The sequence below is a fragment of the Siphateles boraxobius genome, unplaced genomic scaffold (assembly GCF_051911475.1).
Source record: "Siphateles boraxobius isolate OS27281-9 unplaced genomic scaffold, OSU_SipBor_1 12, whole genome shotgun sequence".
In the NCBI taxonomy this organism is placed as follows: domain Eukaryota; kingdom Metazoa; phylum Chordata; class Actinopteri; order Cypriniformes; family Leuciscidae; genus Siphateles; species Siphateles boraxobius.
The window spans coordinates 915,520-934,765 of record NW_027508722.1 but is presented as its reverse complement, the minus strand read 5'-3'; the positions used below and the strand labels follow the sequence as shown (position 1 = coordinate 934,765).

Here is a 19,246-nt window from a genome sequence, read left to right as displayed (position 1 = left end):
TTTTAACAACATTTTATCGTGCTCTTGCAAATTATAAGGGAAAATGTTATTTTTACGTAATTTTCTTTTTTAGGTAGCTGAATGATGGTGATGTTGAAGTCATGTGACCATGGTTTAGTTTGTTCATAGCCAACGTTTAGCTTTTTAATTCTGCCGAATCCGATTGTATATAGGCTTCAAACTTCATAAAAGTTTGTTCAAGATTATCATGATGAAAAAAAAAAAAAACCTTGTAAGAATCAAAAACATTTGTTGGTCACAGAGCTTAGTTTCTGCTATAATCCAAAAGATAATAAAAATACAAATATCCTTCTGGTTTGTCACTGAAGGAACCAGGTGATGCCGACTCCACGGTTGGCCTACAAAAATATGTCATCGATTGAATTATGCTTGTTGAAACCTGCTAAAATGGTTAAACACAAACAAATAATAGTTAGCTTCATTTGTAATAAAATCCATACTTTAATATTTTTGATGCCCACCTGTAATATCCAAAAGATTGTGCAGTATACTCTGTTATTACAAGTACAAAAACAAATTTGAATTCCAAATCATAATGATAAATTAGAATAAATAGATTTATAAATCTACATTTTTCACTTTAATTCACAACCAATAGTAAAGATATTGTACATTCCTAAAATGATCTGACTTCCCTTTTCAAAATCAAGAGGAAACTATATGATTTGTTGGTGAGAATATTTGGCACACCCCGAACACATTGTTTGATACTTTTACAGAATAACTTAATTGCACAGAAACGATTTAGACATAAATATAAAATAAAGAATAGTTGGTCTATGATGACAACCCCATATATAACTAAATACAATTGAGTACATGAAACATATATATATGGCACAATAATCATGAGAGTAAAAAACAGTCTAGAACACTAAGTGAAAGTGTGCCACAAGAGACAAATACATCACTGCAACAGAAAAACAAAACAGTGACTTTATCAGCTATAAATATTCAACCATCTCACATGCATCCACACACACACACACACACACACACACACAACTGAAGCATGGCGTGAGTTAAACAGCATCAAATAGCTGAAATAATACAGCCTGGAATACAGTTATCAACGTAAAATAAAACTGACTTTTGCATGAATGAATCCAACGTCAGAAAACATATGTGGGTCATATTTCACCAAAAAATTAAAAAAGAAATATTTAAATGCATAGCCTACTTTTTATGAAAAACTTGATTGTGTGGAAAAACAACAATAACAACAAACAAAAAGTCAAGTATTTATCTATCTTGGTAATTTATGCTGATTTTAATAAGAAAACAATGTATAATAGTAATGATCTTTGATGCAATACAGAAAACATGACTATTACAGCAATGGGAATATATAAAATAAATCTTAAAGGCCCTAAAAAGGCTTAATTTTCTTTATGCAAAATATAATTTCTTATTTCGAATTGATGGTGAAATGTGACCTGGACTTCTTTTCATGCATACAAATCAGCCTCAGTGCCTGGAGTGTCAAACTCATAAACTCGTGTCATTTTCCACTGATGTCCTTATCATAGACTCTAAATTTAAAGGCTTTTGAATTGTAGTGTTGAAGAATCCCTGAACTGAGTCATGTGTGCGTTGTGTGTCCATACAGCAGAAGTCTCAGCAAACGCAAAAGCCTTCGTCACGCCATGGTGTATCCGTAACTCCCACAATGCAGTGCAACCAGCAAACGATCACGCAGGACGTCCTTGCTGGGGTATTCTGGGAGTTTCAGCATGTTAATGCTGGGAGAACAGAGAGATAGGTAAGTGAGAGTCACACTGGTTTCATTACATGCATTTTTTGTTTGTTCCTCTGCCTGTAGTTCATCATTATGTTATAAAGCAGCTGAGAAACATGAGAAGAGGCACAGTGCCCTCTAGTGCTCCGGTCTGAACACTGTCCTCACCGCTCACCATGTGCTAGAGGTAGGCAGTAGGTTTGATGTGTAGGGCACAGCGGCGATAGTAAACTTCTGGAGACCACTGCCGCCCATCAGGAAAGCAAATCCTCCATGAGGGACTCTTGAACTGTTAGACAAAGAAAAGGATATTATATGTTGCTGTTTGAGCCTGAAAAAGCTCTGCAAAGTTTCTGAACTCCCTGAAACGCCTCCATTGAACTATTTAGATGAGGAACACACAATATTCCTTATTTGAATTAATCATATGCAGAATAAAGGGGCGGGGCCTGGTTGAGTTAGTTAGAAGTGTGTTGACACTGGCCGTTACTTAGATCAGTCTTAAATAGTGTAAATTCATAAATGATTTACATCATTTGTAATTATATAAGTGTTATTATTACTATTGTACATATGTGACTTTCCTCACAAAAAAGGTATTTGTAGTCTATAAAATATTTTAAGCAGAGAAAAAAAACTATATAACTAATCAGTAATTATGATTTTTTTCTGCTATAACAAGGTTCAATTGTTTTGTGGGATGGAAACGAAACACTAAAATACACTATTTTAACAGGAAAAAACTGAAATAGCTAATGCTGTCAATATTTCACAGTAATGTCAAGAAAATAACATATATGTAAAATGAAGGAGATTCTCTAAGATTCTCAATATAAGTGTTTCTGAACTCCCTGAAATAATGTGTTTAACATTCAAGAGCCCAAACACAACATCAAGAACATTCTGAAAAAAGGGCATAATAGGTCCCCTTTAAATATATAGGGAAAACAAATAATATATATATATATATATTTTTTTTTAAATGCATTACAAAATGGATTTACAAAACATGTAACCATACTTAAAATTGTGACAACAAAGAATTCTTCATTTTTCTCAGCCATTTTTTCTTTTAAGGCAGAAAATTTAGAGAGAGAGAGAGAGAGAGAGAGAGAGAGGGAGAGAGAGAGAGAGGAGAGAGAGAGAGAGAGAGAGAGAGAGAGAGAGAGAGAGAGAGAGAGAGAGAGAGAGAGAGAGAGACAGAGAGAGAGAGAGAGAGAGAGAGAGAGAGAGAGAGAGAGAGAGGGAGGGAGAGAGAGAGAGACAGAGAGAGAGAGAGAAGAGAGAGAGACAGAGAGAGAGAAGAGAGAGAGAGAGACAGAGAGAGAGAAGAGAGAGAGAGAGAGACAGAGAGAGAGAAGAGAGAGAGAGAGAGACAGAGAGAGAGAGAGAGAGAGAGAGAGAGAGAGAGAGAGAGAGAGAGAGAGAGAGAGAGAGAGAGAGACAGAGAGAGAGAGAGGAGAGAGAGAGAGAGAGAGAGAGAGAGAGAGAGAGAGAGAGAGAGAGAGAGAGAGGGAAAGAGAGAGAGAGAGAGAGAGAGAGAGAGAGAGAGAGAGAGAGAGAGAGAGAGAGAGAGAGAGAGAGAGAGAGAGAGAGAGAGAAAGAGAGAGAGAGAGAGAGACAGAGACAGAGAGAGAGAGAGAGAGACAGAGACAGAGAGAGAGAGAGAGAAACTTAGTTTCAGGAAGGAACTATTGTATCCTGTAAGTGTCACACGCTTAGAAATGCTCAATAGTTTCTTCCTGACACTATTTATGCCGTATTCAGGCACTTAATACGGGAATGCTGTATGTAAAATATCGATACGTACCTTCCTGTAACAAACTGTAGGAGAAGGACTCTTTCTTCTTGAGTGAGATTTTCAACCACTTCCCAAAACCACTGCAACAAAAACACAAGCAAGTCTGTAACCGTAGTCTGGCTGGGCTATACAATCACTGAAACTATAAAACAGCAGATATTTGGGAACTGATGCAGTTTTGTGTATTGTTTGTCATCAAAAAAAAAAAAAAGTGTCAAAATTACTTTGTTCAGCCATTTACTACTGTTGTTATCTCTGAAAAGTGCTCTCACTATTAATAAATGTGTATACTGTGATGTTGAAATTGATAATATACTGTGTTACAATTTTTGGCCTCTATCTTCCACCCCTTTGGAAGAGAATTAGAGGTGTGTATGTGCTGGTGCTGATGGGATACCTGTATCACAGGCTCCTGCAGGTCATATCCACTAGTGTACTCTGTGTTCCTCTTCCAGTCCATCACATCGATCTCAGGCATGCCTGACAACAGCAGCTCCTACACACACACACACACACACACACACACACACACACACACACACACACACACACACACACACACACACACACACACACACACACACACACACACAATACCATCAGGCATCTGCAGCAGATAAACACACACCGGCTCTGATTTAGGCATTCCTAACACGGCCTGAGACTTTAAAAAAAAGTGTTCTGTCAAAATATGAATATTCTGACAACGAGGGCGGGGCAACCTGTCACTCACATGAGATCCACCAATAGCAAACCACAACCATCCAATCAATTCCCCACAGACACAATCAAGCCACGCCCACATTTGTCCTTGTTTCAGAACCAGATTCACTCGGATATACAGAACAATAGAGAAGAAAATACCAGCGCAACTTCCCTTTCATGCCTACTTTAACAAAAATATGCAAAAATCATTAAGTGTCCAAATATTCAGAGAAAAATGTATAAACATTTATCAACATGTAAAATATTTATTAAAAAAAAAAGTCAACATGAAAAACCAACCTAGAGAAAACCTGAGTTCCTATAACAGCATATCATTATTTTGTTGTAGTTGTTTACTTACTGTGTTGTGAATTCTTCACACTTTAGATGTTATTTTTCTCTATTTTAGAGACTGTTTAGGATTTTGTAGTGTTGTTACGGCAACAGTGTATTCACAACGTTTTAAGTCCAAACCAGCCACGACGGCAATACGCGACATTTCTATTTTAGAAATGTAAAGTATAAAGTATGACGATGATAATGTCGCATACTGAATTTGTGCTTTATGTAATGTTAACAGAATTTAACGTGAGTTTGAATATCTCTCTCTGAAAGCTACAATGGATAATTTACCCTTAGATATTGAAAATAAATGAAACAAAACTGTTTAAACTGTAAACTCAGTGTGAACAAACGTGCATTCTTTGCCAAAGATTGTTTCAGTCACTCAATATGTATTTTTAATTTTTTAATGTTAAAATTATGTGGTTCCAAATGCTGTGCACTTGCAGGGAGACTCCGCCCACACACTATTCTCATTGGATGTGATTTTTGATTGATTTGTTACGAGTGCAGTGTGCTTGGAGAGGCTCCGCCCACACGCTCTTCTGATTGGCAATGGTTTTTGATAGATTTGTTCCGAGTGCAGTGTCCTTGGAGAGGCTCCGCCCACACGCTCTTCTGATTGGCTGTGATTTTTGATTGATTTGTTACGAGTGCAGTGCGCTTGAAGAGAGACTCCGCCCACACGCTCTTCTGATTGGCTGTGATTTTTGATTGATTTGTTACGAGTGCAGTGCGCTTGAAGAGGCTCCGCCCACACGCTCTTCTGATTGGCAATGGTTTTTGATAGATTTGTTGCGAGTGCAGTGTGCTTGGAGAGACTCCGCCCACACGCTCTTCTGATTGGCTGTGATTTTTGATTGATTTGTTACGAGTGCAGTGCGCTTGGAGAGGCTCCGCCCACACACTCCTCTGATTGGCTGTGATTTTTGATTGATTTGTTACGAGTGCAGTGTGCTTGGAGAGGCTCCGCCCACACGCTCTTCTGATTGGCAGTGGTTTTAGATTGATTTGTTAAGAATACAGTGTGCTTGCAGAGAGACTCCACCCACACGCTATTCTGATTGGCTGTGTTTTTTGATTGATTTTGTGGTGTCACATCTGGTGTAGACAGACAAATTGCAGGTCGCTGGAATATCATCGCGTCACGTCTGGTTAAGAAACCGTGTGTCTTGATTCCAGTTTACTTGTGCATTCACAGCAATAGTAGTGCAAATGCAAGTGGTAGTTTATGTTGTGGATTAATCTTATATATACATGATGTGTTTGAAAGAACTAATTAACCTGCTCATTTCACTGGTGCTCAGCTCTATCGTCTTAATCCATACTACAAAACATACTATGATTTTGTTTTTCCTTCAGTGAGCACAGGAGAGAAACTCCAAATGAAAAATGCAACATGAGAATATAAAGAGATCTTTGCAGGAGTTTCATGCAGAGATGAGACGAGAGATCCACTGACCAGCTCATATTCATCAAAGAGCTGTATGAGCGAGGGAAGGATGAAAGTGTGAAAGCCCTGCAGGAAAGCATTGATCTGAGGCTGAATGGCTCGGGTCATCCTGAGCTCCGTCACCAGCTGCACATACTCCTCCTGACACACACAGAAACACAAATCAAACCATCGTTTACTTCTTCACAACCATCCAGAGAGCACTTTGTACTCAGTCTAACAAAAAAAAAACTCATGTAAATGATTTAAACTGCTTTTTGAAAATTACAATTCATCTTTTTCTAAAGTACCTTTGATTTCATGTGTAAAAGTTTTTAATGAGGGAAATTAGTCAAAACATGATGGTTACAAAGAGATACAACCAGCTTCAAATGTAATGAATTTTAAAGGGGTCGTCGGATGCCCATTTTACACAAGTTGGTGTGATTCTTTAGGTTCTTCATGTAAAGTTTGTAACATACTTTGGTTAAAATTCCTCAATGGTTGTGTAAAACAACACCTTTTACCACCTCAAAAACAGCTCTGTTCACAGCGACCCGTTTCAGTGCATGTCTCTTTAAATGATAATGAGCAACAGCTGTTCATTGTTTGTTCGTGTTAGTTCACAGTGCATTAACTAATGTTAACAAATACAACCTTTGATTTAAAAACGTATTAGTAAATGTTGAAATTAATATTAACTAAGATTAATAAATGCTGTAGAAGTATTGTTCATTCTTAGTTCATGTTAACTAATTAACCTTATTGTAAAGCGTTACCATTTTAACCAAATGCTATTTTCTGCAAATAATGCTCTAAATGACAAATCAGGATTTCTATCAACTCACATATATACTGTATAAATATACATATAGTTTACCGTATTTTCCGGACTATAAGTCGCACTTTTTTTTCATACCTTGGCTGGTCCTGCGACTTATAGTCAGGTGCGACTTATATATCAAAATTACCAAGATTTACTCGTCACAGGATCGCTGACGGCCCCAGATTATTATTTGCGAGTTTTTGATGTATTTGTGGTATGACGTGAATGCATCATTTGCCGAAATTGGGGGTGACATTACCGTCTACAGCCACGAGAGAGCGCTCTATGCGCTCTAGACTACAGCTACAGACTACACTTCAGTGATGTGGAATAAGATCGCGGGAGCTTGGTGAAATTGCTTTACCGATAACTGTTGGACTCGCTGTCTTATGTTTTTTTTTTTTTATTTGATCCTATTCAGCCTCTCAGGTATGTTCTTTATGCTATTGTGTAGCTAACCGTTGATGTGTTACGTTAAAAACATACCGGACACATATTCAGCCTGTTGTTCTTTGTGCTATTGTGTGTAGCTGAATAACTTAAATGCCTTCTGTTTTAATGAATTACAGTCTGTTTAAATAACTTTTTCTTGGTCTTGGATTTTGTTAAATAAATTTCTAAATAAATGCGACTTATAGTCCAGTGCGACTTATATATGTTTTTTTCCTCGTCATGAAGCATTTTTGGGCTGATGCGACTTATACTCCGGAGCGACTTATAGTCCGGAAAATACGGTACTTGACTATAACAGAGAACTGAGACACTTCTAACTGAAAACACTGACAACACCTATATTATATATATATATATATATATATATATTACCTTGTTGTCTTGTGTGACCTGAATGACAGTTCCTCCTGGTTTGAGCGGGAACTCCTCCATGTTTCCGAACACATCCGTCTCCACGGAAAAGGTGAGCTCAAGGCCAAGATCACTGATGTCATTGTCCAGGATCCACTGAAGATTTTTAGCATACTCTGGGTCGATGGACGACACATCCTGATAGCTCACTGGGATGCCTGCAAACATCACACACAAAACATGTATCAGACACTCTTGTTTACATGCACATTATTTTCCCACTCTGCAAAGCGTAATACGAATCAGTTTGTGGCTTATTGGGGACATAATGAATATGACAATGTCTGATTCTTTTGCTTGTTATCACGCGCAATGACAATGACCATCAGGGTACTAAATGTTTAAGTTACCGGCCATTCAGAACTTCTACTAGCCCCTAAAAAAAAGAAAAGATATAAACCAAATTAACTACGTCACAGCTTATTTTATATATATATATATATATATATATATATATATATATATATATATATCATCCAGCATCTCCTCTCTTCCTCTTTCATCCTCATCACATATGCATGCACGAACAAGTTCAGCAAACAGTCAATGAAAAAAGAAACGTGCTGATACAGAATGACTCGTGGAGTGGAGTGTGTTACCCAGTATGTGCTTGTAAAAGGAGCGTGTGAAGTAGATGTTCACCAGCTGTCGATGATAGAGAGCCAGACCCAGGATTTGACCAGCAAATCGGAAGTAGTTCAGATGGTCTGGATTTACAGAAGAATTACTATTTGGTTGAAACGTGGTACCTGTAAATGAAAAAAAAAAATGCATACACATGCAAAACACATATATAAATATTTAAACACTACATAGTGTATCTGAGAAGAGAATGGACTGTTATCTATTTCTGCATAAATCCCAGAGGAGATGATTCTTCTGAAGGCGGATTCCCACTAGCCAATATCTCTGCTGATTTAAAGACTCAAGAGTCCGAGCCCATCCCTGCGTGTGCACATCTCTCAGCGGGTGATGATAACGTCCTCAGCGAATCCCAGACGTGTTCATGGCCCTGCAGACCCTCATCAAGCTGCCCTTTGACAGAGACCAATGAGCTTTCCCCACACTGAGAGAAGCCATCTCTGTCTGGTTAACTATAGACCCGATATAGTCCGGCTATGAGCAACACACTTCTAGCCAAAATAACCTTGAATTTGGTTGCAAGTCGTTTTTGCCAGAATAACTTGCGAGATGTATGATAATCCATCATGTAAACAAAGTCAACAGTGATTACAAGGTGTTTGGATTCATTTCTTCGCTCATTTCATTTCTTTGTGATCTAATTGATGACTGTATTTTATTCTTTGGATATGGTTTAGACTTCTATTAATTGTTCTCTTACAGCACGAATTTTGCCTTGTTTTAGCCTAGATGTCTGGGCTGTGTTTGAACGCTATTAGACGACTTTTAAACGCAGAATTGCATGCTGGGCCAGATCAGCTCCAAACGTTTCCCTCTTCAAGAGCTACATGGTAAAAGCAGACTCTTATATTGTGATTGTTCAATTCAGTGGATTTTCCTGCACTTACTGTATTTTTATCAACCTTATTTTTAACGTAAGAGCGGGAGCGGACATTTGTAACTTGAATTTATCAAAACTTCCGGTCTCATCGCTTCCAGTTATTTGAGCTGTACAAAAACTGTGTCATAATGCTTGCTATTGCAAACTGTTATTTGTTATATATTTTTAAATGTATTATTGTACATGCTGGTTTGTAGCGCAAATTATCTTTTCATTTAAATAAGTTTGTTATTCTTCCAGTTATTGAATAATGAAGGCTAATTAATCGAAAGTCACAGAAAATAGCTTCCACTTTGCAAAATGAGGTGGATAGAATGTAACAACATTTTAATTGAAACAAACATGTACACAGAATTTGTATTGTATGTCCGTAAAAAATCAAATCCATATCACACCCAAACAAAGGGGAACTTTATGAGTTGCATCCTTAATTTTTCCTTTACACTTTTTTGTCACTCTATTTCTATATCAATTGCTGAGTGTTACAGACAGAAGAGATGATATCTCAGAAGAGTAGCTGACCAATATAAAGTTGGCTAGTGGGATCCTGACATGGGAGACATACACTTGAACTACACTGCATTTTAGAGATGAGGTCATTTACCATCGGCCGATTGTGTAAACAGCGCATAGTCCGGGTTGATGATCTCATTGGACAGAATGTCAAACCACTCTCGGACCACACCCTGACCCTGAAAAAAAGACAGAACAAAGACATCCATGACATCAACCCTAGATCTTATGGAAGCTTGTTTCTGCCAGAGAAAAGAGAAGAAAAAAAACGGAAAAAAAAACAATACTTTTTCATCTCACAATTCTGACTTTTCTTCTCACAATTGTGAGTTTACATTTCGGAATAGTGTGTTATAAAGTCAGAATTGTGTGTTATAAAGTCAGAATTGTGTGTTATAAAGTCAGAATTGTGTGTTATGAAGTCAGAATTGTGTGTTATAAAGTCAGAAAAGTGTGATATAAAGTCAGAATTGTGTGTTATAAAGTCAGAATTGTGTGTTATGAAGTCAGAATTGTGTGTTATGAAGTCAGAATTGTGTGATATAAAGTCAGAAAAGTGTGTTATAAAGTCAGAATTGTGTGTTATAAAGTCAGAATTGTGTGTTATGAAGTCAGAATTGTGTGTTATAAAGTCAGAAAAGTGTGATATAAAGTCAGAATTGTGTGTTATAAAGTCAGAATTGTGTTATGAAGTCAGAATGGTGTTATGAAGTCAGAATTTTGTGTTATAAGGTCAGAATTGTGTGATATAAAGTCAGAATTGTGTGATATAAAGTCAGAAAAGTGTGATATAAAGTCAGAATTGTGTGATATAAAGTCAGAATTGTGTGATATAAAGTCAGAATTGTGTGATATAAAGTCAGAAAAGTGTGATATAAAGTCAGAATTGTGTGTTATAAAGTCAGAATTGTGTGATATAAAGTCAGAAAAGTGTGATATAAAGTCAGAATTGTGTGTTATAAAGTCAGAATTGTGTGTTATAAAGTCAGAATTGTGTGTTATGAAGTCAGAATTGTGTGTTATAAAGTCAGAATTGTGTGTTATTAAGTCAGAATTGTGTGTTATGAAGTCAGAATTGTGTGTTATAAAGTCAGAAAAGTGTGATATAAAGTCAGAATTGTGTGTTATAAAGTCAGAATTGTGTGTTATGAAGTCAGAATTGTGTGATATAAAGTCAGAAAAGTGTGATATAAAGTCAGAATTGTGTGTTATAAAGTCAGAATTGTGTGTTATGAAGTCAGAATTGTGTGATATAAAGTCAAAATTGTGTTATAAAGTCAGAATTGTGCGATATAAAGTCAGAATTGTGTTATGAAGTCAGAATTTTGTGTTATAAAGTCAGAATTGTGTGTTATAAAGTCAGAATTGTGTGTTATAAAGTCAGAATTGTGTGTTATGAAGTCAGAATTGTGTGTTATGAAGTCAGAATTGTGTGATATAAAGTCAAAATTGTGTTATAAAGTCAGAATTGTGCGATATAGTCAGAATTGTGTTATGAAGTCAGAAAAGTGTGATATAAAGTCAGAAAAGTGTGTTATAAAGTCAGAATTGTGTGATATAAAGTCAGAATTGTGTGATATAAAGTCAGAATTGTGTGATATAAAGTCAGAAAAGTGTGATATAAAGTCAGAATTGTGTGATATAAAGTCAGAAAAGTGTGATATAAAGTCAGAATTGTGTGTTATAACGTCAGAATTGTGTGATATAAAGTCAGAAAAGTGTGATATAAAGTCAGAATTGTGTGTTATAAAGTCAGAATTGTGTGTTATAAAGTCAAAATTGTGTGTTATAAAGTCAGAATAGTGTGTTATGAAGTCAGAATTGTGTGTTATAAAGTCAGAATTGTGTGTTATGAAGTCAGAATTGTGTGTTATAAAGTCAGAATTGTGTGTTATGAAGTCAGAATTGTGTGTTATGAAGTAAGAATTGTGTGTTATAAAGTCAGAAAAGTGTGATATAAAGTCAGAATTGTGTGTTATAAAGTCAGAATTGTGTGTTATGAAGTCAGAATTGTGTGATATAAAGTCAGAAAAGTGTGATATAAAGTCAGAATTGTGTGTTATGAAGTCAGAATTGTGTGTTATGAAGTCAAAATTGTGTTATAAAGTCAGAATTGTGTGATATAAAGTCAGAATTGTGATATAAAGTCAGAAAAGTGTGATATAAAGTCAGAATTGTGTTATAAAGTCAGAATTGTGTTATAAAGTCAGAATTGTGATATAAAGTCAGAATTGTGATATAAAGTCAGAATTGCGAGATATAAACTCACAATTGCGAGAAATAAAGTCAGATTTGCGAGATGTAAACTCACAATTGTGAGATAAAAAGGTCACAATTATCTTTTTAAATGTTATATTCTGTGGCGGAAACAAGCTTCCATAAGATCCTTGCATCGAGACGCCAGACATAAAGTAATCTAAAATCTTGTAAAATAGCCAATATACACACACATATACAACCGTTTGTGCGGTTCATTAGAATAAGTGTCATCTGAACCGTGGTACGCTGTAAACAAGCGGACCGCTTTCAAAAGAACTCTGGGGTTCTAGGATTGGGAAATGAAAATAGATCATAATTCTTAATTCGCAAATTAAGTTTTTGACATGACATTTTAGTGGAGTAAAATCTAGCAATAATATATTTGGGTCATAATGCCGTATTGAAAAGCCTTAAAGGGACAATCCACCCAAAAAATGTCAAAATCTGTCATCATTTACTCGCACTCAAGTTTTAAACCTGTAAGTTTCTTTGTTCTGCTAAACACAAAAGAAGATATTTTGAAGAAAGTTGGCAACCAAACAGATGATCCCCCCAGATGATGCCACACAACTGTTTGGATACAAACATTCTTCAAAACATCTTCTTTTGTGTTTTAGCAGAACAAAGAAACATATACAGGTTTGGAACAACTTTAGGGTGAGTTTTAAAATGTATTAATATTAAATGATGAGAGAATTTAAAACTTTTGGGCGAAATATCCACTTTAATGTAAAAACCTCAACCAATCTGATGTGCATGATCCGAATGAAATTTTGATTGGATTGGAGGGGTGATGTAGACCTGGAATAATCCGTTCCAGAGGAGGAAAAATGATTAGGCAAACACTCGACCCCGACTATCTTTTCAAACGGATACATTGCTTATGCGCAGTGCGGTGATGTCTATATGTACATACATTTGACATCTTATGAACATGCTTATGTTAATTTCCATCCAGTGGAGGAGACAGAATATTTACTAGATATTGGCTATAAAGTTCTTGTATTGTATTCGCTCAATACACTCATACCCTCACTCATCACTGTACGGCTTACTCACCTTTATATCTTTATATATAAGGGCATTATAGGCAGGCTACCATGTTACATATCTGAATTTCTTTCTTTTACCCAGAGTGCTAATGGTTCACGGTCCCAGAAAACGATTTAATTGAGTGTTCCTCAAGCCCGGACAGAGTTGTTCAAAAAGGATTTCACGTTTGTTGCAGAAAACCCTTAAACTACAGTGTCTAATTTCCTTAAATGATTTTAAAGGTTATGTTAAAACTATAGAACATGAGTCCATCCACACGTGCAAAAGTTTTAATTAATGGCACTTTCATTTAATTGAAATGCACTTGAGTTGTGTGATCTAATCTGTTCTGCTATCTCGGCCAGGTCTATCTTGAAAAAGAGATTTTATATCTCAATGAGACAAACCTGGTTAAATAAAGGTTGAATAAAAAAAATAAAAAAATTGTGTTGCTGCCATTATGATACTTTTACTACTTTGCATTGTGCCAATTAACACCACTTAACTGTGCAACGAGGCCTCGTTTGGTTTGCTCTTTACTCTCTTTTGACAGGGCTACATGTCTGAAAGTGCCAAAAGATTTAAGATAAAGATATTCCTGAGTGACATGAACAAGCTTACCATTCCCTCTTCACCGTGGAACCGCACGGCAATGCCTTGTTTGAGTTTCTCATTGGAGGACTTGGACACAACCTCACAGCTGCTGCGGAATATCGAGTCTGAAAGAAGAAGATAAAGAAATGAATAAAGGAAGTGGAGACAGAAATATGAAGGATCCTTTTAACAGATAATGTGGAAATTCTTCTACCTCTGTGAACAAGAAGAATATCATTTTCATTAACCGGCCGGTGAACCATATCTGAGTCAGGCTGTCCGGCCAGAAGATGTTCATAAAACCACTCACACCTGTCTTTAAATGGCTGAGGAAGAGAGATAAACAAAGGCCCGTTAGACATGATGGCGATCATTACGTCTTGATGCACTGCTGTGTCACAGATGAGTTCGTAGGCCAGAAACATACTTCACACAAGGGTGCAAATGCAGACCTGAATACTTGAACAATGCAATACAAGCACACATCAGGTCAAACTAGGGCTGCACGATAGACCCTTTTAGCATCTGTATCGCCGTGATGAAGAGTCACATGATCGCAGGATGTGCGATGTCAAGAAAAGGGATCGTAGCTAATCCGTAGAGACTAGGCACCATGGTTCGAAACGCACATGATTCTTGGTTTAATCGCAAAGTTTAACCATCATAGAGCGAAAGTTTATCATTTTCATGCGTTTTAGGTCCTGTCAGTTTAAACATTCAAGTGCTTTTAAACCATTCAAACACACAGAGAAACACGTAAACACCGAATTATCTTCTTTCGCATCTATTTGTAATTGAATGGACACATAGACGCAAACTTATGATAAAAATGCCCGTCTCGAGAGTATCCTCACAGTCGCTTATGGCTCACATGAACAAACAATTGAGAAAGAAAATGTATGCGTATCATTATATTGGATCCGTGCATTCGGTCTTAAAGTGACAGCAGCCTAATAAACCTGTTGCTGTCTGTGTCATTATTGTTAATCAAAGAACCACATACAAAGTCAAGTCAGTCACCTTCATTTTTTAGCGGTTTACAATACAGTTTGTTTCAAAGCAGCTTTACAGTGATTATAGGAAATTAATGCAACAAAGATTGTTTTGGCTGTACAGCAGATCTAGAAGAAAGTCATTGTCCAGCTTAAGTAAGTTTTGATTGATTGATTTCTTTTGAAAAAAATCTTTATTTACTAACTTGAGACCATTTTCAACTGAAAACAGAAAACTTTAATGCGTTCTGGCCGTTCATTTACACGATAACAGGGTTTTGGTGGCCTGAGAACGCACACTTTAAAGTAGATTTCAGAGTGCAAGTTTTTGAAAACGGGTTTTGAAAGCGATACCATTAACATCTCAGTGTAAACTTCAAAAATGTGAATCTTTCTTTCCAAAGTGATATTGCCAATTACTCGTCTGGCCTGCCGAATACAGCGTTTTTAGTCGTTTCCACGGATCCGTGTGAATGGGAATCATTTTGATAACGTTTTCAGAGGAAAAAACTTTTATCATGAAACAAAAAAAAAACTTTGAACAAAAAGAAAATCACTTTTGTAGCGGTAACTAAGATTAATTATATTTAATTTATACAGTGAAGACTATTCAGTGTTATTTATCAATTTCTGTACCTGAATACTGTTAGACTTCCCTAAAAAACATAAAGCACTTTATTTCATTTGTATCTTTGTTCTATTGCATTCATCTATGCTTGTAATTGGTTTGTTATTTTCTATGCAGATTCACTCCACCTACAAAATCACCCTAATCATTCTAGATTGATTAATTCTTTCCAAACAGAGCTTTATTCATATCATCTGGTGAACCTGTTTTCATATGACCCAAAGTTGTTCAGGCACACGATCTGGTTCAGGAGTCACGCTTACCTGGCCTTTGATAATATGCATGAAGCGAGACATGAGTTCAGGACATTCCAGCAGGAAGTGGAAGTGGTTGAAGATGATTTTGGGATTCCTGGGAATAATGAAAGAGCAATAGTAAGAAAGTGTTTTAAAAGTATAGGGCTACACATGCATACGTACACATATCCACACCGCTAACCATCCACTAAAGTTTAAAGGTATAGTCCACCTGAAAATGAAACTCTGCCATATTCACGCATATACAGTAAAGTGTAATTTATTCCTGTGATCAAAGCTGAATTTTCAGCATCATTACTCCAGTCTTCAGTGTCACATGATCCTTCAGAAATCACTCTAATATGATGATTTAATGCTTAAGAAATATGTATGCTGCTCCAGATTTTTTGGAAACTGATCTTTTTTTTTTTTTGTTCAGGATTCTGTAATGAATAGAAAGGCCAAAAGAACAACATCTATCTGAAATAGAATCTTTTGTATCATTATAAATGTCTTTAATGTCACTGATCAACTGAATGTGTCCTTGATGAATAAAATTAATATTTTCCTAAAAAAAAAAAAAAAATCCTGAACCCAAACTTTGGAAAGTCGTGTTGACTAGTTTTATGATGTTGCTTTTGTGTTTCTTTAGAGCTTGTCAGACGCTGTTACTATGAACATTCATTGTATAGAAAAAGAGATGCATGAAGATTATTTTACGCGTTCCTTTTTTCCTCATTAAACTATTCTTTAATACGCAATGTAACAGATTTATAAATGTATTAGATGCCCTTGACTTACCTTGTCACAAAACACTTGAGTACTTCATCATGTTTGCAGACAAACTCGATGAATCGAGGAGATGTCATGCTAGATATCAGAGAGGGAAAAAGAGTATGCAGGGTCTCAGACTTGGCGATGAGAGTACATAAATTATGCATAAATTAAAGAGCGATTTAACGATCTAATAACATTATCATTAGAGAAGCAGCCTGTGGTGTCGAGTGACGATTAAACCATATTATTAAACAATCATGTAGCAACTCATAACGTAATAACTGCACATAATGTAATAAGCGTTTCATTATTAATGCAATAAGCTTTTTAATAATGTAATAACTTTCTCAAAACGCAATAAAATCTTGAGTTCAGAATTTAATAACCGTCTTTCACATTATGTAATATGTTATAGTATGGAGACATTTATTACATCATGAACGCAGTGTAGCACAGGTGTTTACAACATAACTGTCTTTCAATATAATAAATTTGATCACAAAATAGGCTACATTGTGAACTCAACATTTTGATAAATATTGTACAAATTTTGTGATTATAACATATTCCATTTTTATACGTCATAATATCTCAGAAACACTTTTTTCTTTTAAAGGAATTATAAAAAATAAATCATTTTTTAAGAAATAGTCCTATAAACGGTGGTCATATAAACTTGTTTATATTCTACCAACATGTATAATGCTGTTTAAAAAAGCTGAAAAAAATATGAAAAATATGACGTTTTTGCAGAGATTATATTTCTCATAAAGTAAAAATTGTTTTTACATTATAAACTCAAGATTTGATTAAAAATGATTACATTATGAACATTTTATTAAATTAGTATAAACATTTTATTACATTAGTAATATAATACTTATTACATCATGAGTTGGTACATATCTCAGTTCTCCTTTATTCCCCATCAACTTTACTTATTCTACACTTTTGAAGCATTTCAGTCCACTTATAAAGTTCACATGTAAATGCGAGTTATTGACGGTTCTTTTATCCAAAGCCTACAGTGTATTCAAGATATACATTTTGTCAGTATGTGTGTTTTCCTGCCGGGTTTCGAACACATGGACTTGTTGTCCCTTTCTGCAGGTTATTTTGATCAAATGGTCTGTGTGGATTGGGGGAAGAAACTTCTGAGTTTTGAGGTGATGTTTCATGTGTGAAAATGATTCTTCATGCTTCATCACAACCTTTCTCTCACAATTTTAACCCTGATGAATCTTGACATTGTCATCCTGGAATATGGCCATGATGTGTTCCTACATGGTTGTTTAACCCTTGTGCATCCTTGTGGAGATTTTTGGGTTTGTTTTTTTGTTTTTATCACTTTGCCTGTGCTAATACTAACTGCATAACATTTGGCACAGGTGTGTATTTTTATTGGAATTTTACTATTTCACCGCCATTTCCTTTAAAAAATTAATTTGCACTAGGTAGACAAAATGCTCCCTCTCAGCACCTTTTGGACAAAAATGGCTCCATTGACACCCATTAAAACTGCAATTTTTTTTATCCCAGGGCCACTTAACTATAAAATGATGCAATCCTTGTTAAGAGGCTTTCATTCTGTTGGCAAGGCTTCAAAAATGTAATTTTTACTATTTTTTAACAGATGGTGGCATTTTTTCAGGTTTGGGCTATAAAGCAAATACTTTCTTTATTCCCGTTTTCTGCTTCGGCATATTATAGAGCCAACTGGATAAATTATGCAACGATATTTGTGTGGGTGTGTTGGTATGAATGTCAGAGTGTGGTTAGTATATGTGTTATAAAAAAAATGTGTGTGTATGTGTGTGTTTGTAATATTTTGATAGAGAAAAAACTCAACTGCAAATAACAAATCCAATCACTGTGTGACCAGTGGAGTTTTGCTGCACCCAATGGGGGAAATCTGTCTCTGCGCCCAAAGAAAATCTCACAGAAAAGCTCATTTTTTGAGATATCATCCTCAAATTTTGAAAACAACTTGTTTATATATATATAGCTTTGAATTTATATTAGTTTTAGAGTTCAACATGTTTCATAATATATATATATATATATATATATATATATATATATATATATATATATATATATATATATATATATATATATATATATATATATATTTTATATAAAATAATGTTCATAAATAATTTTCATAAACTTAAAACCATTTAACTTTTTTTTGGATTTACTTATTAATTTTGTCTGCCAAGGGTCTTCTTTAAAATGATTCCAAACTTAAGTCTGTGCTCCCAAGATTCAATGAAAATTTGTATGACAGTTTTTTGACATGGACATTTTTGTCCTCTATGTAGCTATGTGCAACTTTTTTTAATTGATGCACGAGGGTTAACCTAACAACATGACCTTTACTCTCTGTCACATTAAAGGAAGCTGTGCTTCTATATTTCATGGCCAAATCCAGGTTACAATAGATTGATAAACAACTAAAAACCTTTATAATATAGACACAACAAATGTTTCAGATATATTCTGTGAATGAACCGTGTGGCATCAAATGTAAAATCACTGGCTGGCACGATTATCATTATAGTATATACAGCTTTCATGCACTGGTTTTGTGTAGACTGGTTTGAGTTTGAGGTCAGTCTTACCCATGAGGCATCTGACAGGAACAGCACATGTAGAAGGCCTGGATCACGGCGCTCAGGCGATTGGCTATCATCGAGATGACGTCCTGACCGTCGGCATAACCCTCTGGCGTCTTCATCGCGGAGCTGGCGTCCAGTAACAGTGGGGCACTTCCGCTGGATCCCGAGGGGTCCACCTCCTGCTTTTTCAAGAAAAGTGAGGCGATGTCATTTCCTGAGGATGAGGTTGATGCGTCTGTGCTCTCCTTCTCCAGCTCAGTGGAGATGAGGACCAGCCATTCATCAAGAGAGTGCCACAACAGCTCCAGAGGCTAGACAGAAACATAAGACCAGAGAAATCATG

General features: G+C 35.8%; 1 protein-coding gene across 1 annotated transcript in view; it reads right to left on the bottom strand.

Annotated features, from left to right (window-relative positions):
* Positions 1 to 442: 442 nt before the first annotated feature.
* The window catches only part of hace1 (HECT domain and ankyrin repeat containing E3 ubiquitin protein ligase 1), a 34,776-nt gene continuing 15,972 nt past the window's right edge, over positions 443 to 19,246 (bottom strand). The window contains exons 12-24 of the mRNA XM_077205824.1: positions 18,907 to 19,214; positions 16,307 to 16,375; positions 15,533 to 15,620; positions 13,864 to 13,975; positions 13,677 to 13,774; positions 9,856 to 9,943; positions 8,329 to 8,478; positions 7,691 to 7,887; positions 6,070 to 6,201; positions 3,958 to 4,056; positions 3,570 to 3,640; positions 1,935 to 2,048; positions 443 to 1,763 (exon numbers count right to left, since the gene is read on the bottom strand). Of these exons, the coding sequence (XP_077061939.1) occupies positions 1,661 to 1,763; positions 1,935 to 2,048; positions 3,570 to 3,640; positions 3,958 to 4,056; positions 6,070 to 6,201; positions 7,691 to 7,887; positions 8,329 to 8,478; positions 9,856 to 9,943; positions 13,677 to 13,774; positions 13,864 to 13,975; positions 15,533 to 15,620; positions 16,307 to 16,375; positions 18,907 to 19,214 (1,629 nt within the window). The 3' untranslated portion in view covers positions 443 to 1,660. The remainder of the gene's footprint in view (positions 1,764 to 1,934; positions 2,049 to 3,569; positions 3,641 to 3,957; positions 4,057 to 6,069; positions 6,202 to 7,690; positions 7,888 to 8,328; positions 8,479 to 9,855; positions 9,944 to 13,676; positions 13,775 to 13,863; positions 13,976 to 15,532; positions 15,621 to 16,306; positions 16,376 to 18,906; positions 19,215 to 19,246) is intronic.